The sequence below is a fragment of the Tasmannia lanceolata genome, unplaced genomic scaffold, assembly GCF_043159265.1.
Source record: "Tasmannia lanceolata isolate RefF3 unplaced genomic scaffold, GAP_Taslan_0.1 ptg000005l, whole genome shotgun sequence".
NCBI classification, from domain to species: domain Eukaryota; kingdom Viridiplantae; phylum Streptophyta; class Magnoliopsida; order Canellales; family Winteraceae; genus Tasmannia; species Tasmannia lanceolata.
Window position 1 is genome coordinate 11,896,121 of NW_027518682.1, and position 27,212 is coordinate 11,923,332.

At 39.4% G+C, this 27,212-nt stretch overlaps 1 protein-coding gene, 1 non-coding gene and 1 pseudogene across 4 annotated transcripts in view; all 3 read right to left on the reverse strand.

Moving 5' to 3' along the window:
- Positions 1 to 7,179: 7,179 nt before the first annotated feature.
- Positions 7,180 to 9,202, reverse strand: LOC143876635 (transcription factor DIVARICATA-like). The gene is made up of 2 exons (XM_077378327.1): positions 8,691 to 9,202; positions 7,180 to 7,798 (listed from the first exon to the last, which is right to left on the reverse strand). Exons 1-2 carry the CDS (start codon positions 9,071 to 9,073, stop codon positions 7,456 to 7,458), a joined length of 726 nt encoding a protein of 241 aa, XP_077234442.1. The 5' UTR covers positions 9,074 to 9,202; the 3' UTR covers positions 7,180 to 7,455.
- Positions 9,203 to 18,961: 9,759 nt separating this feature from the next.
- LOC143878019 (U1 spliceosomal RNA) lies at positions 18,962 to 19,126 on the reverse strand. Its single transcript, XR_013250850.1, has one exon. It is a non-coding gene; the product is annotated as a U1 spliceosomal RNA (small nuclear RNA).
- A 723-nt stretch (positions 19,127 to 19,849) lies between these two features.
- The window catches only part of LOC143876636 (protein transport protein SEC13 homolog A pseudogene), a 30,939-nt pseudogene continuing 23,576 nt past the window's right edge, over positions 19,850 to 27,212 (reverse strand). The window contains exon 2 of one of the 2 annotated variants that reach the window (XR_013250439.1): positions 19,850 to 20,952. The product of XR_013250439.1 is annotated as a protein transport protein SEC13 homolog A pseudogene, transcript variant X1 (transcript). The other variant, XR_013250440.1, reaches the window with a different exon arrangement.

Below are 27,212 nucleotides of genomic sequence, written 5' to 3' on the forward strand. Positions count from 1 at the left end.
GAACCGATTGGGAGTCCAAAACTGATTAGGGACTCTTTGGATGCAAGCAAATTTGGTTCTTAGTTGCAAATCAGATAAAATTTACTATGCATTTCTGAATGTGTTATATCCACTATTTGCAAATAATCATATTTAACTTCACAACCATTATTACATAAGGCACTATGCAAACAGTTTCTAGAGGTTGTCCAATACCTTTAAAGAATTTTAGACTGCTCCTCGCAAGGTCCTGGACAACCTTTCAAAACTGATTGGATTTCTTGTTAGATTGGTCCTCTTAATCAGATGGGTCTGTCCAACCTTTCAAGAAGCATATTCTCGGATCCTAACATACTAAAGAATGCGGAGTTCAAAGTTCAGACTTAGGTGAGTAGTGTGTGTGCAACCAAGATGACCTTTAGAGTGCACCACACCCCTATCGTAAATTCAAATAAGTAATTGTGTTCGATGCCTACACAACTTTTTCTCTTGAGCTCACAAAGTACATTGATGTTGAGTAACAGACATTTCATTGTCTATTTAACTGACGGATAATTAAGACAAAGATTGGTGTTTGGGACCTTGTGAGGACCAATTTAACAAGAAACCCAGCTAGTTTTCTTCTTCAAATCCCATCAATGATGTCAAAGCGGTGCATCTATAGATCATTTTATCTGCCACGAAATCCCGATCCCATTGTCAGTGGGCCGTTCATCTAGCCATGATCATCATAAGTTTCTCTCGCATGAAGGATGTTATGCAACAAAAAAGCATCCCTTGAACACTCTGAAAGCGGGTAATTGTCCATGTAAAATAGTTGACATTGGATGGGCGATATGTTTATCAATCAGCCACCACTGTCTTTCCACGACCGCCTCATCAGGTGTCTCCATGCACAGCCAATCAGTCATTTATGGGCAGTGCAAGTGAAGGAAAGACTGTGGAAAAGGGTGTTAGTGTAATTAGGGTTTAAGCAAGTATGCTTAAAGCATTACACCCAAGGTATCTAGTTTGGAATACCAAGTTTGTTGCCTCCAGCCCCTATATATAGAGATACACTAGGGTTATAAGAGGTTAATGGGCTCCAGCCCAAATGGGCCCACTACACCTGATCCATTACCTATTGGGCTTATATTAGAACATACATGGGTTATATTATATACCCAACAATCTCCTCCTATGTTCTACATATAGCACAATCCAATAGATAGTTAATGTGATGTCCAAACAAAATTATTGAATCATCCATATCACCATATCAATAAAGATCTGTAATCCAACTGAAAACAAAATACTTTAAAGAATAACCAAGAGTTTTAGAAATAATCTAAACTCAAACATAAGCAGTTTCACATGTAAGTGAACTATTTAATCAACTGAAAAGAAAATAATAGTTCCCACTGCTCTATAAGGATTCACTCATCAAGTAAGTCATCATCATCAAGATCCAAATTGAGGCAATCTCCTCCATTTTCGCCAATTCCTGTAAATTACCAAATATGAATTTCATTAAAATGAATCCAATCATTTGTGTATTTTACTAAAAGTATCTAGTTCTACAGAAAGAACTTAGTACAATTTCATAATGGCTGAAAAATAAATATCAATATCAATAAGCATCAATGTCAAGTTTCAATCAAGAACAAGACCTAAACAGTTTCTTTACAAAGAACCATTCCATGTTTCCATTTGGAATGTTACAGGCATCATATCCAAATTGAGTTAAGCTGTATCATCAAGTTTGGAATGAAACAACCTTTCCCAAGAAGGACATGTCATCAAATGTGGAATGACATAAAGATAACTGTAAACATCATTGAAACATATCAAGTGCTTATCTTGGCCAAGATAGGAAGATTCAAAAATTTCAAAATTATATGAATGTAGGTTAAGACACGTCTACACAGTCTTTAATCCCATCTCCCGCGCAGTTTTGAATATTCGATCTTTGTTCAGTCCCTTCGTAAGAGCATCAGCCATATTATCCTTTGATCTCACATCAGCCAAAGTGATAATACCTTGTTCTAGAAGATAATTCAGCGTGGCATGTTTCAGCCTAACATGTCTCCTCTTACCATTAAAGAGTGAGTCTTTCACAATCGTAATTGTAGCTTGATTATCACAGAACAAACTTAAAGAGTTAATCTTTAAATGGGTCAATGGAATGTCCAGGATCAGATCTCTTATCCACTCTGCTTCATCTCCTGTAGAAGCTAAAGCATAAAGTTTCGATTCCATAGATGACAGGGCAATACAAGTCTGTCTCTTTGACTTCCATGCAACAACGGCTCCACCCAGTGTAAAAACATAACCACTGGTAGATTTACTGTCTCCTAATTCTGAGCCCCATGATGCATCAGAATACCCTTCCAGGATAGGAGGATGGCCATTATAACATAAAGCATATCCTTGAGTGCCCTTAAGGTATCTCATCAGCCTCATAAGGGCATCCCAGTGCTCATGGCCAGGATTACTAGTGAAACGACTCAGCATGCCAACTGTAAAGGCTATGTCTGGCCTAATGCAACTCTTAGCATACATGAGACTACCAATCAGTTTAGAATAATCTAACTGATTCACACTGTCTCCGTCATTAGAGATCAGCTTCTTGGTATAATCAAATGGTGTCTCAATCGGTTTACACTCACTGTATCCCCAAGTAGACAGTAATTTTTCAATATAATAGGCTTGGTTAAGAGTAATCCCTTGCCTTTCAAAACTTACTTTCATACCAAGAATGGTGTCAACCACACCAAGATCTTTCATGTCGAATTCTTGAGCCAAAGTAGTTTTCACGTCACTCACTACAGAGAGATCGGAACCAAGAATCAACATATCGTCTACATGCAAGCAAATAATCGCAACCTTATTCGACACAGAACGAAAGTAAAGGCATTTATCTGAGTAATTGGTCTGAAAACCAAAGCTCTTTACTACCTTGTCAAATTTTTGATGCCACAATTTAGGTGCTTGTTTAAGACCATACAAAAATTTGTGTAACTTACAAACTTTGTTCTCGAAACCCTCCATGACAAACCCTTCAGGTTGGTTCATGTAGATTTCCTCTTTGAAGTCTCCATTAAGGAAAGCAATTTTTACATCCATTTGATGCACAACATACTTCTCAATAGAAGCTCAAACACATCACCCATTGACAGCAGCTCATCAAACTCATTTGACTCAACCTCCTTCTCCTTTTTTGAAGTTCTAGCCTCCTCTGAATCCACGTCTATTTTGCAGTTAAATGATATTTCCTATCAAATATCATTCTCTACATTAATGAAGTGAAATAAAATGAAAATCATAAAACCTTTCCATTTTTTTTATCGTTCCGACCATTTCAGTCAAATTTTAGGAATTCTAGTATAATTTCAAGAATTTTAGTCGCATTTCGAGAATTTTGGTCGAAATTTTAGGGAAATATTGACGTGGAAGGAATTCATGTAAATTTCGTTAAGGTGGAGATGGAAACATTCCGGTTGTTTCGGAGAAATTTCTGGGAAATTTAAAACTATGCATGTTACTTTTGATTAGTGGCTTTATTTTCTTACTAATTGAAAGTCATGATTCTTATTTTTAAATTTAACGAGGGTTTTAGACGGCAATTACAGAGTGAAACCCACTTCAATCGATCCACTAAATTTCGGCCAAAAAGGAGTTGTTGAAAACTCGGTTTTGCAGGTGGGGAGGAAAAAGACGAGTTGGATGGTGATCTCCAAGCCTTCCTTAAATCCCTGCCAAGGTTCCTACTCTCATTCACAATTCGAAAAACCTCATGAGGCATTCATCACCGGAGGAAGTGCCAAGAAGGAGCAGTCTTGGGAATCATTCCATTGAGTTTATGGCTAGAAAAGAACGAGAAACAACCCTTTGGAGCAAAGTTTTGGTCATCGGAATCCATGTGCAAGGTATTGCTTTAGTTTCTTCTTTTAATTTTTTTGCATTGTAATCACTATGATCGTGTTAAAACCAAATGGCTTCCATTTGGCAGCATAGCGATTATTGCGACAATCTAATGTACGTGCAAGTCTGCTGAAGACCAAACATCGGGTTTACAGTTGGGATGATAGGCAAATATCATGGATGGGACACTAAAGAGTTGTAGAGAAGGTTTTCTGATACCTCTAAGGGATGAAAGACTATATGCTTATATACAAATAATTTGATCATTTGAAAGTGATCTGGTGTTTGGAATCAGACTTTGTTTGGTGCCTGGATACTAGGGGATCTACTTCAGGGCATGTCTTCTTACTTGTGGAAAACATCGTTTTATTGAGCGTGAAGCTAACTCTAAGCCATCGGTTATCTGTTGCGATAATATTCCACTGCATCTTTCTTATAAAAGAACAAGATCGAGTGGCAGATGTAACAAATATATCAACATAAAGAAACTTGTTATTCGAGAGAATGTTGGGGATCATCATATGATGATTGAGCACATCCGCACTGAAACGATGATTGAAGACCCATGACGGATGAGCTTCCTCCTATATTTCATAGGGGTCCTATGGAGCGTATGAGATTGATTTGACCATTTAGTGTTTGATTGTGATATTGGGACACTGTCGATTTATTAATGTTACAGCTATGGTTCGATAATTTGTATTATTGTCTTTCATGAAAGTAATATTTTGAGAAAGTTATTAAGAAAGACTTTTGCATGAGGACAGAATAAAGTTGGACCAGAATGAACATTCGTTAGCTTATTCTAAAGATTCACTAGGCATTGAGCTCATTGGAGGGAATTGGTGTCATTATAATGCTCGTCTTGGAGCAATTGTCGTCGGAATTCATGCACTTGAAACTCTTTATACGAACATAAGGTATTCCCTTAAAATATTAGAGCGAGAGATTATTTTTGAAATGTAGGGCCGTTGATTTTATATATCAATTCGGAGGAGGAAATTCGCTGGAAAAATCAACTCGTTGGATATTGAATTTTAAACCAGCTTCATAGAATGGTTACCACATCAACAAACTTCTCCGTGTTTGAATGCAGCCCACATTAGTTTGTAATTATACAGCAGGGAAAGAAGAAACAACTACTCATATTTCCTCGAGCAGAAGATCATTTGAAATTTTCAAAGATGAAGATTGTGAATACAATTTGTTGATGTGTTGGTTTATTTATTTTACCTTTCAAAAAATATGTGCTAGTTTATTTTGGTCGGCAACCATTCTTTTTTTTTATAGGTAAGCTGGGATTGAACCTTCAATCTCCAGGTTGCCGAACAAAGTCTTGACCATTGAGCTAGAGGCTCACGCCATATGGCAACCATTCTTCATAGGGATTCTTTTTACGGAACATTATTTGGAACTCTCAAAGATGACGATTGTGAAGGCATTTTGTTGATGTGTTGGTTTATTTAGGCTGTATCCACCAACCATTCTTTTTTCTTTTCTTTTTTCCTTTGACATGTATCACTACCTGATTTAGTGCAGGACTAATCAATCCCTACATATGCACGCAATCACCCATAAACCATGTGCATAGGGTAAGCCCCAGGGGATTTGAACTCGCATCTATGGGGAGCAAAACCACGACGCCAGCTGACGTGCCAACCCCGTATAGGTTCGCCAACCATTCTTCGCAGGACTTCTCTCGTTTTTTCAGTGTGGAAAATGATAAAAAAGGGGAAAAAACAAAATAAAGTTTGGCAAACTCGAACCGCGACACCCATTTCTCGAAATTCCCATAAAGGGTGGGGAGAATGGACCTTTTCCGCTTGTTTTATCAAAGCCATGCGGAAAATCTTTGGGCGATTCTCATTCTCCCGTCCCTCAACCCAATTGCTAGGTACGATTTTGAAGGCTTACATGATAGTACTTTGCTCACCCCTACACTTTATGTATGTTGGGAGTCTCATGGGATCCAGCCTCATGAGAGAATCTCTCTCCTTATGCAAGAAAGAGAGGTAGACGTTGAAGACCCTCTTATTTTCTGTCCAAGCCGTTTGAGAGAGAGAGAGAGAGAGAGAGAGAGAGAGAGAGAGTCACTTGCGTCAAAGCAAAAAGGGGATAGTCAGTTGCGAAAAGATGAAAAAAAAGGTGTTTCATGTATAAAAAAGGTTTGGAAACCCTAATACGGTGATGATTCGAATAAATCCTCTTCGAAAAGGGTAAAAAAGATGAAGGACGAAGGGAAGTCAGAACCAGGATTTTGAAGGTATTCTTAGAGAAGGATAAGAGCATTTCTCTTGCAAGGGGTTTCTGAGGTAAATCTATATTCCTCCAAGATTTATGTTATTCTTTCGCTGTAATTTCAAGTTTTGGGAAAGCATGAGAAGAAAGCAGAGTTTCCACGTTAAATCTTGTGTTCTTGTTTGTGCTTGGTGGATTGCTATCATTGCTCAGTGGTCTGTTTTTTCTAGGCTAGTTTCTTGATTCACAGATAGAAGGAGAAAGTCCATCCGTTGCAGTTCGTCTATGCTTCCCAACAAGGCTGTTGTTATACCTAATGCCATGGTTCCTCTTTTGTCCAAGCAAGCATTTGCTTGAAATCATAGGCAGAGGTCCACTAGCGGACATTTGTCGGTTTTCTTGCAATACAAACCGGGCCTTTGTATACATGAAGTTGACCAAGCTGTCCTAGATCAGTAGAGTATAGAGTAGGAACCGTGCAAACTACAGAGATCTACCTGACTTAGCTCGACTCACCGAGTCAACCAATCATCAAACCGACCGAGTGCATTTGAGCTTTTCATCTACAATATTGGGGAGCTAATAAAGGAAAGAGAAGCTGCCATGGTAGAAAAATAACAGATTTCATTGGTTAAAGACAATTAGTAGAAAATTTGCTCTAAACTCATCAATATTCATTTTTTTGGGCAGCCCTTATGGCCATCGACAAAACTATTTCCCATCCATGAGTTCTCGAGATTCTCTGTGCTTCCTCTTTCCCCTAGATTTTGCTCCTAAGGAAGGTCTTGTCGTTGTTTTCTTCGCATGTAACCCTATTCTTGTGATAGGGTTAGTGGTGTTTGTTTGCTGATTGTATCATCTTTCTCTCTCTAATAAACCGGTAGAGGTTCCCGCCAAACCCCTGCTTACCTATAAAAAAATAATAATAATAATAATTCCCATCCTTTGCCTTGACCCGTCCGAGTTAATGAGTCAATTGGGTTGAGTCACTAGTTACGAGTCAATTCCAAGACGCATCACATGATGAACTCAAATTCAAAACTACAAGAGTATAAACAATTTCATTGAAAAGGTGGTTGCTTATATACGATTGAAAAAGATGAAGCAAAATATAAGGGAAATGATATCAGCACAAGCTGCACAACCATGTTTAAATAATTACACAAACTCAGCTTGTCTTTTTTTTAATTGGCTCAACTGTAATAACCTTTGACAGTTGTTTATATAATAAAAAGAAGAGAAGTTAGTGTAATTATTAAAACATGGTTGTGCTGATATAATTTCCCAAATATACATGTACAAAACTGAGAATCCATTCAAATGTACCTCTCCTATTTACATACGATATCCAAAATGCTGATACCCATAAGGGCCCTGGCCAGGATATTGGCCTACGAATGATCCCTGGACCGGGTCCGGAGGGCCCATTGTCTCCTGACCCCGGTGAGTCGAACCGGCCAGTGGGTCAGTCGATTTCCGTTCATTGAGTTGAGCCTCTGGGACCGTAGTTATGTCATGAATGCTCGATCGCTTCTTTTCTTTCTTTTCTGAGTTGAGTCTAAGGTAATATTTCTGGGCATGACTAGCCACTTGTGTCGGGGTCCTTGTAACCACTGCATTTCTAGAAATACTCCTCCAATCCCCCCTCCCATACTTCTGCAGTCCAATTAGAAAATGCCTATTACAACAACAAGAGAAAAAAAATAATCAGAAATGGAAAGTATAGAGTAGATGACAAATATGAAAAATAGAAAGGTCTAGATCTTATCTATTAAGAAATCCTACATACTTTAAATAAAGTTAGAGAGGGAAGCGATATCCACATTCACTGTGTTACACTTTCCTAATTAAATGTTTAATGTAAAAAGGAGACGTGGCATTATCAAACAAGGGGGTGAAGATAGTATTTTCTGCTCGAAACGTTGGTAGAAAATAATCACATGGGTCTCTTACAATTGATCAATGATTGAGATTGTCCAATCTTCGTGTTCTCGATGATCCAAGCCGTTTATTTCCTAAACCTTGATATGGATGGCCCACGGAGAAAAATTCACCCCGCATTGGACAATTCTAACCATCCGATTTGGGTCCACGACAGTGAAAAATAAGAAATCGACCGTCCATATTTATAAAAAAAACATCGCTACAAATTGGACGGTTTAAATGGTTTCGATCATTGACTAAGTTGACCCCACCCAACTAGTGCTAGGAAAATCCAGCCAGAAAAATCAGGAAAAAGCTCAAAAAATCCACAACAAACCCACTTATAAAATCTCCAACAATCTTCCCTAAATTTGGGTTTTTTTTTGAGCTGATTTTATGGACCAAAATTGGGCACCCTCATCGCTTTTCTTGCCAAAAATTTCTCCATGGCCGGATTTACAAAATCAGAAAACGATGGATTAATCCAGACCGTTCATCTACCCAATATCAATCTTGAGTTCCATGCTCCAAAAATATCTTCTTGAGATCCTGGGCTAGGATCGATTGATCTTTAGGCAGCAGATGAACGGTCTAGATCATCAAAGGAAGAAAGAAAAAAAAATCAAAAGAAAAATAAATCCCCATACCTATGCTCTTCTTCAGTCCAAGGAACCCCTTTCTTCCTCTCGGACTCTCCAGATTTCGATTTGGATCCGCCAAAAGAGATATGACCAGAACCGGGCCGGAAGTCCGAAACCCAATCCGGGCTTAAAGAATCATCAGCATAGAAAGGCACTTCAATCCTTCCAGAATCAATCTCTGACACATCATAAACCAAATCCTCATAATGTTGCCGGACCTCCCACGGGCCTTTACCGGGCACTTGCGCCGCGATCTTGGCCCACCGGTCTGGAAACCCTTCCGGGAACATAACCAGAGCTCTCTCGAATAGCTTATCTTGTAATCGGGTCCATGTAGGCGGAGCCCACCCTGTTCGGCCGAGCATGAAAGGATCGTTGCGATGCTGCATCGTGGATAGAGATTTTTTCTTGGCTTTGCCGCGAAGGTTTTTCAGATATATAAAAAAATCTCGCTCGTTTGGGGATTTCACACGTTTTCCTTTTTAGGTTGTTTTTTGGATAGACGTATTTGAGTGCATTACACGTAGAACGCCAAACGCCGACTTGGCTTTATAAGAGGGAGAATAAAACAAGAGAGTTGCGTGTGTTATCTTTTGATGCGGTGAATATTACTGAAGGAGTTTCCCTCATGTGAAACCCTACTTTACTTTGGTGGTCCCCTGAAATCTATGTCGGCAGTTTTAAATAGTAATTGGTGGGGCCCACTTTTATTTTTTAATGGTCAGATCATGGGCCCCCACTTCTTCTCTGATCCAGACCATTCATCTGTTAGGGTTTGCTTTGGATGGGTCGACATTAACTTGGGCCCCAATTTGTACTGCTGGAGCATATATCTGGACCGGTTACTTATATCTAATTTTGCTTTGAAAACGATTGTTTGTTAGGCTTGTTACTGAGCCCTGCTTTTGCCTTGCACACATGACCGGGTCTGTTGATCCGGATGGTTATCATAAGTCTGGCCAAATGCCAATGAGATAACCTTGATTGGATGATCCTAGGTGCTTAATCAATCAAGCCACATTAGAGCTCCTCCTAGAGATTCTCAACCATTGATTTTCGGAGTCCTTTATTTTAGACATTAGATGTTTGATCAGGATGATAAGAAAGTCATGGCGGCGGCCTAATAATGTTCTGCAAATTCTACAGTCCCTGTTTTTAAATGTCTCCTCGTCGTACCCAAAATCACATTTCATAGTGATTCCTCGTGTAGTCATTCTCCCTTTGTTTTGGGGAACATTATAGATTGTCCCACACATTGCGGGAATGATCGTGGCCTATCAACTAAAACCAATAATTCTGGGGCTTTTCCCCCAAATCAACCAAAACACAGCAAAGAAGTACCATACAATCCTTTTTGGGGTAGGTAAGCTGGGTTTGGCGGAGACCCCTACCGGTTAGATAAATAGAAAGATGCTACATTCATGAGTACAAGACACCATCCCTAATTTGGAACACATGAGGAAGGGAGATCGAAAAACTCGAGATAAACAAAAACAGAACATCAAACCTAAGAGTTCAAACTGCTCAATAACCCTGAGTTAGATAGTTGGCTATCTTAATAGGAGCATATTAGGATCTCTGGGAGTCTCTGAGGCAATTCTTTTTTATGAATCTTCTGCCATGGTTTGTCTTATAAGGCTTCTCTCCTCCTTGTTTTACCCTCAAGACCTGTTTGGGAGGATTACTCCCCTCCTCCTATCATATAATTTTCCTGCCTTTTTCCTACTACGTGTGATTCATTAGATTTATCCAGTTCCGGTGTCATAGTAGGGCCCGCAAACAATGACATAGATTAGGTGCAGCCAACTAAATTTTTGGAGCATATGACACATCTAAAATGTGTAATAAAGGTTGAGGATAGAGGCGGTCTAATAAACCCAGCCATGGTAAGCAAATGTTTGACCGTTTTGATTTGTTTTATACGTCTACAGACTGGTGCCATGTTGTGAGCGTAAGCAAAGTGGAGGGTTGGAGGAGCTGATCAAGTTGAACTTTTTAGCTTACGTGGCTCTCATCCACTACTAAACGCGTAAAGTAGAGCACATCCGAGCGTTTGGGATAGAATAAATATTTTCGGTGCAAAGTCGGCTCAACGAGGTTAGTGGAGGCACAAAATCATTTGCTGGCTAGTCACCACATCGAATTAAAGTAGTGGAGACTTTCTTTATAGAGATTTTATGAGTTTTGAGGCCTCCCGTCATAATCTTGTGATTGATATTACCACACTTGGGAAATTAAGTGGGGGCCACTTGTTCAATGATGTTGAATTTCTGATTTGTGGTAGTGAACAAGTGGGGCCCCACTTATAGTTCAATACGACCATATTTTTCCATCTATTCCCTTCAATTTGTACAACCTAAGCTTTCTTGATGACAATTGCCTTCTTACGTGATCACTGTTAATTCAAAGGCCACAAATTGAAGGACTAGAACTGTCCAATGGAAGTTGATTTTGCGCTATGGCCCATCTAGAGCAAAGCAAGGCTCACAGGGAGTATATCTATTGAGCAAAAGTAAAAGTAGGATCCACTTGCTTAATGATAATAGGAAAGCATATAAAGAGAAGAGGAGAAGGGAGGTGGAAGATAAGAGATAAGATGGCAAGTGGGTGTGTCGATTGGGCTGGGTTTAGATCCGATCCAACCGTGTCTATGTCACGATCACGATCCGCTTGAATTCTAATAAAATCAGATCGTAATTGAATAATTCATCAAGCCCTATCCTTGTGTTTTGAATCCAAATTCAATCGGGATTTAAACCATCTAGGTTCTCACAACAAATTAAAATTTTATTTTATTATTGTCATAAAAATTACAGTGTATGTTACTACCAAACGCGGTGAATGAATATTTACATTTTTGTTAGGGAAATGATATTTCCCCCCACTTAAAGCGATAAACAACACCCCCCCAAGCGGTTTCTGTGAGAATGGTTCATTGCTTGACTATAAATTCACCCCCTTTAACGTTTTTCTTTGCCCTTAAAACTTAGCGAGCATATGGTGGGATTTTATCTGTTAGAGGGGGGTTGGGAGATTATCATTTCCCTTAAAAGTTACTACAATATTCTTAGAGTTTGTATGCTAAACCATATTAGAGAAAAATAGGGCGATGATTTTTTCGCCAACGTAGGATTATGTGCCCCCATTTCTACGTGATTTGACGTCAAAAAGTGTCAAGCAAGCACACAATTCACTTTAACAGGGGAGTGCACAATCCTACAGGGGGTGAAAAAAATATTAAATAGCCTTTGTAATATAAATTAAACTACTCAATCCACATGACTTCACACATAATCCACCACTAAAGCCCTGCTCGTTTGGATTTTGAGAATTGATTTTTAGTCCACAATTGATTATTGGATTAGAAATTTGTTAAAAGAGACATCTTTTATTTCGTATTGTTATTTTCAGAATTTTAGGTTACACGTCAATTCCATGGGCGGCCTAAGTAAATTATAAGCACCAACGTCAACTTCATTTTCATTATTTGTATATCAGAGATGGCCCACATATCATCACTACTGGATTGTGTGCAACTCACATCATTTTTCCTTTTGTACTTATGAAGTTATGATGACAATAAGATTTTTCCACCATGACGTGTCAGCCTCTATACTCTATGCCTCGCGGGACCCAACATCTCTAGTGCAGGTATACCTTTCGGGTGAGATTTTTGATACAATTATGTTCTGTTTGGTTACGTTCTTTTAAGTAACATAGCAGGGAATGTAATTCTCCTAATTACCCGAGAGGTGTTTGGTAGGGATTTAGCAGAAATTGAAATTTTGACCACCGGTTATGTCGGGCGCTTGTCGGGTGACGTGGAACCCTCGAAATTCGCCGGATGAATTTCTCCAAATAGAAGGAAAAATGGGAGAATTTATCAGGGAAATTCTTTTTCACCGTAATTGTCATAACTTTCTACTTTTGCTTATAGTTTTTTCCGTAATTGTCATATCTTATTACATTTTATTGGTATTTTTTTCGTAATTTTCTAGGTAATTTTTCATTTAAAACTTTATAACCATTTCTAGGTAATTTTTCATTTAAAACTTTATAACTTCTGTTATTTTACTTTTTTTTTTTTTTTTTGTAATGATATTTTTGCTTTTGCTAGCAACCTTTGCCCATGTGCGCATCTTTGCACAAGGATGGTCATATGCCGAGAAGTGGCATAAGAGAAGTTTGCTAGCAAATTCCTATAAAAAAGAAGAAGAAAGGAAATGTTATCAACACTACTGTTTTCTTATGAGGGCACTCTCACTTTATTAAAAGTACGGTATGGCCCACACCATAGGATGATCCAAACCTTCCATTAGATGGGCCATAGCCTAAATAGGTTATGCTCAAAAAATCATTTCCATACCGCCAATCTGAATGTTAGAGGGTTGATCCTAACTCTCTATAGATCGGAGGATTAGAATCAACCAATGGAAATAATTTTGGGGCATAACCTATTTAGGCTATGGCCCATCTAATGGGCGGTTTGGATAATCCTATGGTGCGGGCCATACCGTACTTTTTATAAAGTGAGGAGTGCCCTCATCAAAAAACAGTAGTGCTGATAACATTCCCTAAAAAAATATCTTAAAAAATATGGTAAAAAAACTCCTGCACATCTCTTACCCCTAACCAAACAACGTCGGGGAGATTTGCTCACAATCTCCCTGTTGACTGATTTTCTTTTGGTTTCCTTTTGATTACCCTTTGACTTCTTCTTCTCTAAATCCCCCCAACATCTACCAGCATCCAAACAGAGCATTATAGAAACAACGACACTAAGAATTTTCATTAGTGGATTCCAAATGGACTACTACCCCCCACCACACAAACGCACGCGCGTACACAACCCAAGCAAAATCAAGAGAACAAAGGTAAGCAATCGTCTACCTTTTTATGCCCGAAGATTGCTCCGTTGGGATGGAACCGAGGTCTTGTGAGTTATGAGTTACGACCTTCACATTCTCATGTTTTAATACTGGCACTCCTTCTTATGAGTTATGCGCAAAGATTACTTGTTGATAGCTTCTTGAGTATTATAACACCCCTTTCACAGCCACTTGGAAAAGTGTAAATAAAGAAGGAATAAAAATGGGAAATAATAAATGCGCCCCTTTTCATCACTTGGGACACCCAGCTGAAAATAATTAGCAAACAAGAGACGGCGGATGTAGCTTACATGAAAAGATAAACTACCAGGGCACTTTTGCCAACCATGAAGAAAATAGAGGGCAGCAAGTGAGGAGAGCATGAGACGGACTGGAAAACTAGGAAAAATTTCCCTCCCATTGATAAGTTGTTGTTCCATTCACGAGGTGGCTGGTATGACATGCGACATACCAGCAACGAAATGCCTTCTGCGATGGTCCCTAGCAAATACCCTATGATAAAATTCTCTTTTTCATGTTTCCACCTCATGTCTCTCATCCCCTGCCTTTTTTTTTTATCACAGCCACTGAAAAGTGAATGGGTTAGTTTTGATGGTACACTTGGGCCATGTCCGGCTCCTCAGTGATAAATTCACCCCCTTGAAAGAAGAATACACCCCCTTTTAAACAAAAATCGTCAAGTTTTAAAGACCAAAAATCATTAAGCGTTGACTCCAGAAGCATTGAAACTTAACGATCTCTGTTAAAGGACGTGTATTCGTCTTTCAAGGGGGTGGATTTATCACCGCCCTTTTTTTTCATGAGGGATCTCTGTCTCCAAGTGGTGAGAGAATGGTAGGGCAGTGGGAGAAGGAGAAAGATTTGAGAGGCACAATTGAGATGAGCCGAATAAACGGCTAGAAATCAGGAAAAAGTCCATCCGGTTTTTAAGAGAGTGTTTTTGTTCCCTGAATATTTGCCACTTCTCATTACCTGAGACACTAGTTTATGTTTCTTGATTTTTAGCCACTTTACCCTCTTATCCACTCAGAGACACCAATTTATCATTGAAAAAAAAAAAAAAAAAAAAATTCATGGTAGGCAAACGTGCCCTTAGTCGTGGTGGAGGTCAAATTGGCTAATCATAAGGAGTCAAACAAAGAATAGTGTTAATATTGAAAGGTATGGGAATGTCACACCCCATTTTTTATTAAATTACATGGGATTTGCAAGGGGCTTTTGTAAAAAGGCATTTTACTACGGTTAGCAGTTAGCATGAGAGAGCAGCCACATTAGATGAATTAAATGAATAAGACAAAACATGCCACAAAGTGAGCCTCTGCCTGCCTCCTCTCTCATGCTAAAGCAGGCTGCGAAATGTCTTTCAGAAAAAATCCCTAGCAAATCTCAAATCACAGATACATACCTGACTTTGTACAGGTGGCAAAATTCAGGTGGCTGTTTTGGATAATCCTGAAACATGCTTGTCTTCGTATCATTCGTCTTATGGGCATCCTTAGAATGTAATTTTTGATACAAAACCTGGGCATAGTCATCGATTTAGTCAGTGCTCTATTCCCTGGAATTGATATCTCCTTAATCATACGTTTCGATTCTTCGTCCATTATTCTTCAATAATCTGAAACCTTGAAACCGCAGAATGCTAGATTTTAGATTCTATCTGTTCTTTTGTTTCCCTGCTTAATTTTCCATTTGATTTCATGCTTATATGGCTCGATTGTTCATTTTTCGGAAACTTAGCAAGTTAGTAGTACGATTTTTGTGGTTTCTTTTGTATAGATGAAACTTGTACTGATTATTTTCGTGATAAATTTTCTGTAATTTCTCGTAATTTGGGAGTTAGAGTTTGTGTTCTGGTGACTTGTTTTCTTGAGTGTTGGGAGGAAACGCTGCCTAATTGTGAAGATTAAAGTTATGTTTCATATTCTCTCAGATGTTTATGGAAGTGAAAGCCAGGATCATTAAGCAGGGGAAGTCTTGAGTCTGAGTGTGTTTTATGGGCATTTAAGTGGTGTTAGTTATGTGCTTATGTGTTTTAGGTTGTGGGTTTAGTATTTCCTGTGTGTTATGTAAGTGGGTTAGTGGGGTGATCTAAAGCTACCTTTATGGGTGTTAGTTATGTGCTTATGTGTTTTAGGTTGTGGGTTTAGTATTTCCTGTGTGTTATGTAAGTGGGTTAGTGGGGCAGTGATCTAAAGCTACCTTTATGGGTGTTAGTTATGTGCTTATGTGTTTTAGGTTGTGGGTTTAGTATTTCCTGTGTGCTATGTAAATGGGGTTAGTGGGGCAGTGATCTAAAGCTACCTTTACGGTTGTATATCAATGAATGGAGAGGAATGAGATTTTTACAGCAACAACGAAAATAATTTGTTTTGGAGAGTGATGGTTCAATCATAGGTTACCTAACGGGAAAAAATAAAGTCATTTGCACCGTTGAAGTGTATAAAGTAGTCTTAATTTAAATAGGAAAAATTGCCAATGGGGGACATCTAAATACGAGAATTGCCAACGGGGGACACCCTTTTGAAAAATTGTTAAAGAGGGACGAAATGGGGCTATCAAGTCTCTTAAAGCAGGTTATCAACCCTCTAAATGGGGTTATCAAACTCTCAAAAGAGGGTTATCAACCCTCTTTAACAATTTTTCAAAAGTGTGTCACCCGTTGGCAAATCTCGTATTTAGATGTCCCCATTGGCAATTTTTCCCATTTAAATACACCAGAGGGGTGGCCCGGGGAAGAAAAGGGACGAATATATCACTTCCCTTTGGTTTATTCAAGAACTGTGGGCCCATTATTGAGGCTTGGAATGCTTGTTATTTTTATTGTAATATGGTCCACTTTTTGGAATGTTTGTTATTGTTATTTTTATTGTCATATGGTCCCACGTGGTAGTCATAATCATCTTATCCGTTGCTTTTGGTTTGTTGTTTGCCAAATGTGGCCGGATTGTTGGCTATTTTTTATTTGAAGTGATTTACTAGCCCCCTTTTAATCCCTTGGCCACCCCCTTGAAGTGTATTTACGACTGCTCTTTTTACACTACGAGGGGTTGGCCCAGGAACAATGGACCAAACATACCATTTCCCTTTTATTTTAGCCATACATTTTTTTTGTCATTGATCAAACCATTGCCCCACACACACAATTGCTATTGACGATTTGGCAGTCTCCTTCAGTAGTTATGGTGGTAATTCAGCAGAATCCAACAAACGAACCAACCCAAGGAACACCTCCAAAGTCTCCAACCATCTGATTCACCAGGTATTCCTTCTACCCCATCAGGTATTTCTTCTACTCCTGTATCTTCTTTTAATTTTCCTATTGCTCTCTATAAAGAAAAGAGTTGCACTAGTCATCTAAATTTCTTTGTTTCCTATACTTCATTGTTTCCCTTTCGAGCATAATTTGTGTTTATTTCCTTTGTCTCTATTCCTAGCAATCTTTTAGATGCTCAAGTTCATTCTAACTAATGCCTTCTTGGATATGTCTCATCGTAACCAATGGATGGGTGAGATGTTTGGTTAGGTGAGTCTCCTCTTTACCATGACTTCTCAAACCTATATATTCGTAAACCATGTAAGGTGAGAATGTCATAGGAGAAACTTTGAAAGAAAACTCCGAAATGAAAGGAGCTCAAGGAAAGGAAAGTTTTTTGTTAGATTGAGTAGGAGAAAAAGAAGAAGTTTAGAAAGCATCTTGTAGTTCCACTTGCCGATCGTGTAGCAGCGAAGGCTTAACCAAAGAGGTGTGTGGTCCAGTGCAAAGCAGATGTCAGGGTTGAACAAGAAGAGTTGCTACGTGTAACATAAATAAGATTTTGAACCAGAGCTTCCTCTAACAAGAGAAGAAGCTGTTAGCAGTCCAGGTTGAATACCAATCTCCCTACTTTGATAGCAGAGTAGTGTTAAAACCAATAAGAGTTGTACGGGCGATGACCTAGTCTTTCAACACAGCCAACTTAGTTGATACTTCACCTCAAGTGACCAAGAAAAAGGAATTTGGGCTCTTGATCTCCAAGTTGCTTCAACGGTGAGGCCTTTTTTCGGTGCATTTTGGATGTGGATAACTCCCACTCCCCATGGCGAGGGTGTGGGCCTTTCAGTCCTCACTTTCCATAAACTAAGGCCCTGTGCGTTTTAGATTATGGCATCCGAGTCCAAAACCAATTATTGGACTCAACATTAAGGCCCTGTTCATTTTAGATCATGACAGCTGACAGTGAGAAGGCTCTCTCTCTCTCTCTCTCTCTCTCTCTCTCTCGAGTTTTTCTCTGAATCGTCTGCCCCTTCTTCCCTTATTTCCTGTTAGGGGTTTTTCATCTCTCTCAAGTCGCTTTTATCTATCTCTCATCCCACATGGCAAAATACGTAAATATAAAAATTTTCTTATCACGCTTGTCTCACACACTAGAGGTCCCCGGTTCGAACCCGGGCTTAGACACTTTATTAGTTTTGCTTTTTAATCTTTTTTTTTTGTCTTACAAGTAGGCCCACTTATTCAATGATTGAAACTATTTCGAACCAAAATAACCAAAGGAAGAAGAAAAATAAGCACATCAATAATCAGTTTTAGTCACAATCAGATCTCAGAAAACAAACGGGCAGGGGTTTTAATCCGCCATTGACGCAAGTTCGAATCCCCGGGCCTGCAAGATGTGCGTGGTTTACAGGTGATTCCGCGCATCCGTAGGGAATAGTGGAACCCTAAAAATTGGGGTGGGAATATCCCATGTCATCAAACAAAAAAAAAGAAATGTGATAATATCCTCGACCAGTCTCTAGCAAGGTTTTAAATTTCGGTTTTGGTACCGGTTTCAGACCCCATGAAAATCAAAATTTCGGTGGGAATATCCCATGTCATCAAACAAAAAAAAAGATATGTGATAATATCTTCGACCAGTCTCAAGCAAGATTTTAAATTTCCACTTCAGTACAGATTTCAGACCCCATGAAAATCGACATTTCAGCCGAAATCCGGCGAAACAAAGAAAACACTATTTTATTCAATATAAAATTTCGGTCGAAATTTCGGTAAAATATTAAATTAATTTTAAAAAAACGGGGTTACCATGCCCTGGGCTCTTATACCATTTGTAGGGAATTTAACCGGGCATAACTCACCCCTAAAAATCATTTCTATAGGATGATCACATCCCTCCGATCCATGGATGAACGGCATATTATGAAAACCTCTATAGGTTGGATGGCTAGGATCATCCTATGGAAATTATTTTTTGGGCACAACCTATTTACATTATGGCCCATCACATGGACGGTTTTGATCATCCTATATTGTGGTCCGTACGGTCCATTTTGAAAAATAAGGGACTATAAGGGCTGACCCTGTAGCAAATCTCACTAAATCCAATGGAATTTCTCTATGTTATGGTATGAGCCGCGCGAGTACGCCATCTGACACAAAATATGACGTGCGCTGTTTCTACAGGTTGAGGAAATGCTAAGCAGGCAGCCCTCCAGAGTGCAATGGAGGCTGCTAATTAACCTAGGCCATGGGCCTTCTTGATCGCCCAAAGGCCCCATCCAGGTAAGTATGCCTGATATCCCCATTATGATAATTTGATATTGGCACTACTGAGATTGTTTTATACTTTTTTTTAAGGGAATTGCTAGTGTCCCTCGCAAATGGCATTTCCCAGAGATGGTCTGTTGCATGACCGACGAGCAACCTTGTGAATGAAGACAAAAGCTGCAGAAGAGTGAACCTGTGTGACTGGTCTGACATGCAACACACCATCTGCCCGATGGATCTTGGCAAATCCCTTTTTTTAATTAGCTTTAATAGGCTCTTATGATGCTCAAGTGCTATCAACAACCAATCACAATAGTGTAAAACAAAGTGAGTAGTGCCAATATAAAAAAATGTGGTAGTGCAGATATCAGTCTCCTATATTTATTATGTCCCGCTTCTTTTTCATTTACTTAATTAGAGCCGTTGATTCACCTCATGATGTTCTATACAATCAACTACCGTGATCTCGCATATATATGCCCCTAGTTGGGAACCACCAGATGAAGTCGAAATCATATGGATGGTCCAGGTCAAGTTTCCCTTGTGCTTCTCACAATTTAGATATCCAGCAGAGGAAATTATCTCCTCAAAATATAAGCAAGTCTCCTGTCTCCTCCCCGAAGCAGATCTAGTGAGCATGGTTGTAAAATGTCGCACTCTTCAGTGCCCGAAACAGTTTGATAACACATGCATACATACAGAAGGTTACATCTACATGGCTGCCCACTCGATATTCCCTTTCCAAGTAGGAAATGCTTATTTAGATTTGAAATAACGGGTATGACAGTATCATTTCTCTTTTCCAAATCTAAGTGTTAGCTGAGAATTCCTACAAATATATTCATTCAAAGTACAGGAGAGGTGAAGAAGAATTTGAATTGGCCTGCAATCCCTATATCTGAACACATCCTTCGTTATGGAGGAGGCAGGTATTGATTGTAGAGATTACAGTGGAATAAGCAAGGTCGGAAACAATTACTTTCAGTGGTTGTCAGTTATTTAATCGGTTGATGGGGTGGAATCAAACTTTGGAACTATTGCATAATAATCCTTTGGAACTATTGCAGGAGTTTGCCTTTGAACAGAACATAATAATCCTTTTTGAGAGAAATGGAGGAAAAATCTGCAGAGAATGATGTGAAAACAGAAAGGAATTCATGAACAGACTGTTCTTCGTTTTCTTTTTTCATGTTTTGTGTGTGGGTGGGTAGGTCTGAAAAGTTCCTTCAGCAGTAAAATGAATCAAAATTTACCAATAAGTAAAAAAAACCCCAAAATGTGAGACCGATTTTGACATGATAGTCTCTGGCCAATGACAAACATGCTCAAGCATACACTTAACTTGAATGAAAACTTCCAAACGTCGGGTGATGAATCACCCAATTTCATAGTTAGAGAATCCAAACTAAGCTAACTATTTCAGGCTACTGTATAAGCAAGTTAGCATTTTGTATGTTGATTATGTAACTGATTGGGGTTGACCTGAGCCACAGCCCCTGACTAAATACCTTTGCAGATATTCAAAATAAGACAGAAATACACTGTTCACAAGCTAGAGTTTTTCATTTGAGAGAGCTCTCTCCATGGTGGAAGGCGTCCACCAAGGACAGGTACAAAATGCTAACAAACAGATGAAGCCACAATCAACTGAAGCCACCCTTTGCAAATACTGTTTTGTATTGAAAGCTCAAATGAATATTCCTTTTCTATGTGTGGCTTTTGTATGGAAATCACTGATCAGCTAAAGCTTCCGTTAGAACTGGACCCCACTAACGGGAATTGGGCCCATTTAGAACTCTTTGAATGATGGTCCCCATCACCCAATCGTTCCTTCGTTTGCATCTTTTTTCTGTAACATGTATTGATGTCAATTTTGCATTATCCGTTGTTTTTGGATGTTTCTTTACCTTTTATTTTTTAATGTATACCTAAACTACTAACTTGTGCTTCGTGGCTTGTGTTATTTTGTTACATAATTATATTGCTCATTTTTTTATGTTCACTTCTTTCTACACTTCTAGTTTACGTAATATAATGGAAAATCTTTTGCGAGAGTAGTACTAGGATGGGTGACCTCCCGGGAAGTCCTCATGTTGCACCACTGTCACTTTTTCCATTTAAAAAAAAAAGAATGGAAAATCTTTTAAGAAAAAGTATTTCACAAAAGAATCCACATACAAGCAAACAAAAGAAGCCTAACAAACTTTTTTTTTTTTTTTTTTTGATGGGTAAGCCTGACAAACTTCCCAACATGCTAGAAGCATTGTAAATCACGTCAAACTTGTCAAAATGTAGATTTTTGTTAAACTAAATAAAAAAAAATCATGGATAATAGAAGTCAGCACGAATTTATGGTGGAAACAATATGTATTATTGCAAAACTTGGGCTATGAGACAAACAAAATTATCCAAAGGCATATTGGTCAATCTTCATATTAGTGCGGGCACTGGCCAATGAACCTACCAATATTGCTATTTTGAACCTTCAACCTTCGCTATGACATAAAAAGCTCCTAATTATTTTTTGAGCTAATGATGCTTGCTCTTGTTTGGCTTGCTTGCTCATGTATTGTTGTTCTTTTCATCTTCTCATCTAAGGTCATAGTTGGCAATTGCGTCCTCTGATTTGCAATGACTATATGTAGAGCATGCAAAAACTCTTCGATTGCCATCTCCAAGGGTACTTCTTCATTGTCGCCTTCAATTTCACATTTGTTTATCACTGTGAGACAAGTCATCATTGAACATGTCATGAACATGTTATTCAAATTAAGTTGGTATCGTATTTGGAAATATTTCACCCTGGTTGGATTATCTGAATTTGTATATTCACTAATCCATTGCTATTTCTAATATCTATTAGAGCAACTGTTCTATTGCCATTTCCGCAGTCATCTTCAACTTCAAAATATCATTCTGCTGGTTTCTTTGTTTACGAAAAAATATATCTTTATTATATATCCTGAATTCCCGACTTCAAAACTGTTTAGTTTCAGATTGAACCTGTAATTACTGATCCACAGATCCTGACTCAGATTCTCATTTTCATCCTATTTAACCTCACCAAATATTATTGGCACAAACACCCATCCTGGATTCATGGACTGAATTATCACAAATATTTGAGTTTTTGAATGTTTCACATTATGTAACTGAGCTGAGCTCTTTCGTGCAACCAGACTTCACATCTATTAGCTTATTTTGTTTAAGTTTTATTTCCTCTATAGAATAGTTATAATGTGGACTGTTACAGACCTCGAAACTGGTTTTGATTCCTTGATTACATACTGCTTCTGTCCTTGATTGTCTCCAGTAGATTTCGTACCATTGATTCATGCACAATGCTGAGTTTAATTAGCGCTTGCTGTTTCAACCTTGTATTCGTTTTACACTAGTTAGAGTGTGCAATTATTAAAACATGGTAGTGCAGATATCAGTAACCCCAAGGAAAGTGGGGTTAGGGCTATCACTTTTTGTACAAGGAAAGTGAGCTCTTTATGTGTCCCCTAAAGATCCCAGTATCTCTTTCCTTCCATATCACCCAGTTCATAGCCAAGAGGATCACACATCATAGTATCTTTCATTTTTCTGGCCATGGAGCAGCATGCCAAAACTCTAATAGGTCGGTTAGGCGAAGTGGAAATACCCTGGTCATCCCGAATCTCCTTAGAATCAGACTCTAGATCTCCCTAGCCATCTTGCAATAGATAAAAATGTGGTCCCCCATCTCCTCTGCTTCCACGTATAATCCACAGTTGTCAATAATGATCATCTTCATGGTTTCTGACGTGGTCTACCTTGAGAATCTTATCGCAGAGGGCTGTCCAGCTAAACGTATAGACCCTTGGAGGAGCAGGTATACTCCCCTTTTGGCTATATGCAAGATTTATTGAGTTTCAGTTGGCACGGAAATGGAAACCGTTTCGGTTTCAGTGGAAATTTCGTTGTAAATCTTTTAAAATCACGGAAGCGTATAGAAACATATGCAAATGATGAAATTTTAAGATGAAACTCTGGGAAATGCTAGGATAAGGACAAATATATACTTCTACGATCAAGTCCTTCTACCATCAACTTGTATCTTGTCCCGTGCCTTCCAAAGTAGCCAAAGTTTGGAACATCCAAGCACCTACTAGTTGCTTTCTTGTTTACCTTTCCAGAGGGCTTTCGGTGCCTGCTAGTGTGGCCTTTGGCTGGGCCACTTTTCTCAGAAGAAAATTAATGGTTGACTTCTTAAGAGCTCGGGAGATGTTGGTCATCGACCATTGTGCACTTTGCATAGATGCCGGGGAAATGGTGGATCACATATTCATGCATGGTAAGGTGGCAAGAGAGGAGTGGAGCAATGTATTGAAGAGATTTGAAATATCATGGGTTTTCCCAACCAAGCTCATAGATTTATTGGAAAGTTGGCCCATGGTCCCTTGGAGAAAAAAAAGGGAAGATCCTATGGATGGTCTCACTTTTAGCAGCAATATGGGTTTTGTGGAAACAGAGAAATGCACGTGTCTTTAAAGTAGACACAAAGAGATCACATTTCCTCTACAATAAGGTGATAACCACTATTATTTCATGGCTGAAAACCCTACTATGCTTTAGATTTGTGTTAGTCTATGATTTATGGTATGTGTAGAAGGAGATTTTCCATGGTTCAGAGTAAGAACCCAAGATTGTCCAAGATTGGGAGCCTCATGCTCAAGGCTACTTGAAGTTGTATTTTGATGGGTCTAGTATGGACAACCCTGGACCTTCTAGAACTGGGGAAGTACTAAGGGATGAGTATGGGGCAGTGAGATGGGCAGTTGTGGGTCCCATAGGAGTCGCTGATGCAAATGAAGCCGAAGTGCATGCAATCCATCAACGAATAAAGTTTCTTGAGAATGAAGACTTGAAACCAGTGGTGATAGAAGAGGACTCTCTCAATGTGATAAGATGGCTTAGAGGCTCCCACTCTTATCCATGGAGATTTGCTTCTTTTTTCCTACAAGATCCAAGAGAGGGTGGGTGGAGCAAATATATCTTTCCATCATGTCAGGCGGTCGCCCAATGGTGTGGCTGATAGGTTAGCCAGAGAGGGCGTCTCGAGGGAGAGTGTGCTATTATTTGATTTTCTCCTTCCTTGACTTTTATTCTTCTTTGCCCCTTGGGGAGGGGCATGCAATTGTATTCCTTCAGTTCTTTCATTTCTTTCCACTTTGTTGGTATAGACCTCCTCGGTCTTTGTTTTCTTTTAATGAAATTTCTCGCCATTAAAAAAAAGGACAAATACATACTTAGAAACCAACATATGAGGGAGGAAGCCATTCATAATGGCTTAGTCTCATCGAACACCTAGTGACATGTGTTGGTCCCATGTTGATCTGACATCCCAGGCATAAGATACGGTTACTTTGTTGTGCAGCTCAATGATGTTGCCTACCAACTATCATTATCTACATTAATGAAATGAAATGAAATGCAAATCATAATATCTTTCATTTTTTGTCGTTTCGACCATTTCGGTCGAATTTCAGGAATTTCGGTCAAATTTCAGGATTTTCGGTCGAATTTCAAGAATTTCTGTCAAAATTTTGAGAATTTCGACAGAAATAATGTCATGAAAGGAATTCATGTAGATTTCGTTTCAGTAGGTATGGAAACAGAAACATTTCAGTCATTTTGGGTTTTTTTTTTTGAATGAGTCATTTCGGGAAAATTTAAACCATAGCTATATGCAAAGTTGGTGGACAAGTGTCACGGGGAAACAATTGAGGCCAACCGAATCGTCGCAGTGCACTCCGTGTCACGGGGACGCAGTTGGCATTTTAGGCCATCAATGTCTAGTGAATTTCCCAGGGTTAGTTGATAATATAAACTTTTGGTGGGCACTCCTTGTTGAGAGGGTTGGTTGGCAAAACTCTTTAAGGTGGAGTTGGCCCTGTGACAAGCTGACCCCTCCCCCGATAGGCCTAGCAGGTGTAGGCCGGAACCTTGGTGGTTTGCTTATGGGTTGTATGAGGACTTGCTTGTGCATGTGAGGCATACAGTAGGAAATCATACTACAGCTCGTGTGTGTGTCGACGTGCCCTAAAGGAGCTTTGGGTGCGGACTGCGAGTTATCCACATGGATGCTCCGGTTTCTTTGGTCGAGGACGGAGGCCAAAGACAGTGCATGTTGGGTTGGGTTTCCACATGCATTGTGTGCACGAACCCCTGCAAGGGGCTAATTATACTATTGGCCTTTTGCATCGCGGTACGTCTTCTGGATAGGCCAATCTCTTGGTCTTCCATGAGTACGTGCGTGGACGACCTGGATTGTCCTCGCGAGGTGTACACCTTGCGGATCAGTCCATGGAGCATGCTTACTTCTTGGATGACCAAGCTCCTGTACTTGGCGGATTAGTGCGTGGCATCGTCATGCCTCGTACTCGATTGACTTTGCATTGGGCTTTCAAGGCCTGATGTTCGATGTACTTGTGATGCTGGTTGATCACGAGAGTGGGTTCATAGTTGGTCTCGGCACGTCTAAGCTCAGTAGACAATAGCTTGATGAAAGGTTTGATGGCCGTGAAAAAAGTATCTAGAGGTCAATGTCAAGATTTTGGCCTAGTAGCCTGTTGAACAACTCAGAGATTGGGTGCACATGTGAAGGATCGAGAGGTGTTCGTCATGCAGGGCCTTCAGAGCCTTGCACGTTGATTCGGTTGAAGGCTTGCCCTAGCATACGCACATGTTGAGGCGCCGCACGGGCTATTCCGTTGCTAAAACAAAAGGCCCGTGACACAAGGCACGGTGTGGGGGTAAAAAATGATTTAACACTGAAAGTGCTAGGTGAGCTTCATATCCAAACCGTTTTTTCATCTCTCATCATACTTATATAGCAAGACTCCAATGCCTCTGGGTTACCCGTCCTATCTCACTTTTTAACAATATAAAACAACCACATTTTTTTCGACAACCACTTTGTACAATTCTGCGAAGCCCCACACCATTTATCATTCTAGAAGCTTATTCTATCACCCTTTTAAACTCTATATTTGATCCTCTCATTGAATATGAACTTCTGTCTCAGGATTCTCTCCATAGTGTCAACCCACTGAATCCGTAACTATCGTCAGATATTCAGTTTCCTTGCGCCATGCCATATTTGCTATCAATGACTTTAGTCTACAATTGACTACTTTCTTCCCAATACCTCCATAACCACTTCCCAAGTAAGGCTTTGTTGACTTCTTTCAATTTATGGATTCCAAGGCCCCTAGCTTTGATTCATTTATACTAATTTCAAGCTAACAAGATGGAGTCTCTCTTCTCCTTGGACTCTCCCCAAAGGAATCTCCTTTGTATTTTCTCGATCCGATTATTTACACTCATTAGACATTTGAAAGTGGATGGATAATATATCAGAATGTTTGCCAACATTGCTTTTATTACGGTAATTTTCCCTCCTAGTAAAATTAGGTTCCATTTCCAGGTGTCAAGCCTTCTTTCCACTCTTTCAACAATCGGATCCCATATGTTCTTGCGTGATTTACCTTTACATAGGGGGAGACGCAGATAAGTTGTAGGAGTGATCCATCGAGCACCTTAGCAAGCCTGCCGGGCGATTGCTCTCCGCTTCTGAAGTATTAATGTCAATAAACCTGGACTTGCTGAAGTTTGATCATTGCCCCGTCACCATTTCATAACACCAAAGTATATCCTTTAGTTTTTCACCTTTACTTCATCCACTCTGCTAAAAACCAATGTGTCATCTACAAACTGATTTGAAAAAACCTTATGGGGACCAAGTTATTAGGATTGAGAACCAAGCCGGTAATCTGTCCCCATTTGTACTGAGTGGTTGGACCACCTCGGTCTTTCCTATGTTTTTAATGAAATTTGCTACCATGAGAGAGAGAGAGAGAGAGAGAATGAGAGAGAACCAAGCCGATGATACACATCTCATGATCTAGGTGCGTCATCTAACACCAAAGCCCATTCTCCCCATTAGATAATCTCAAATGCCCCACTCCACTTTGTCGTATACTTTTTTAATGTATAGTTTTACAGACGATTCCTTCTCATTCTTGAAACAGTATTCTACAATCTCATGCCATTCAAAAACAAAAAATATTCTATCATCTCCTT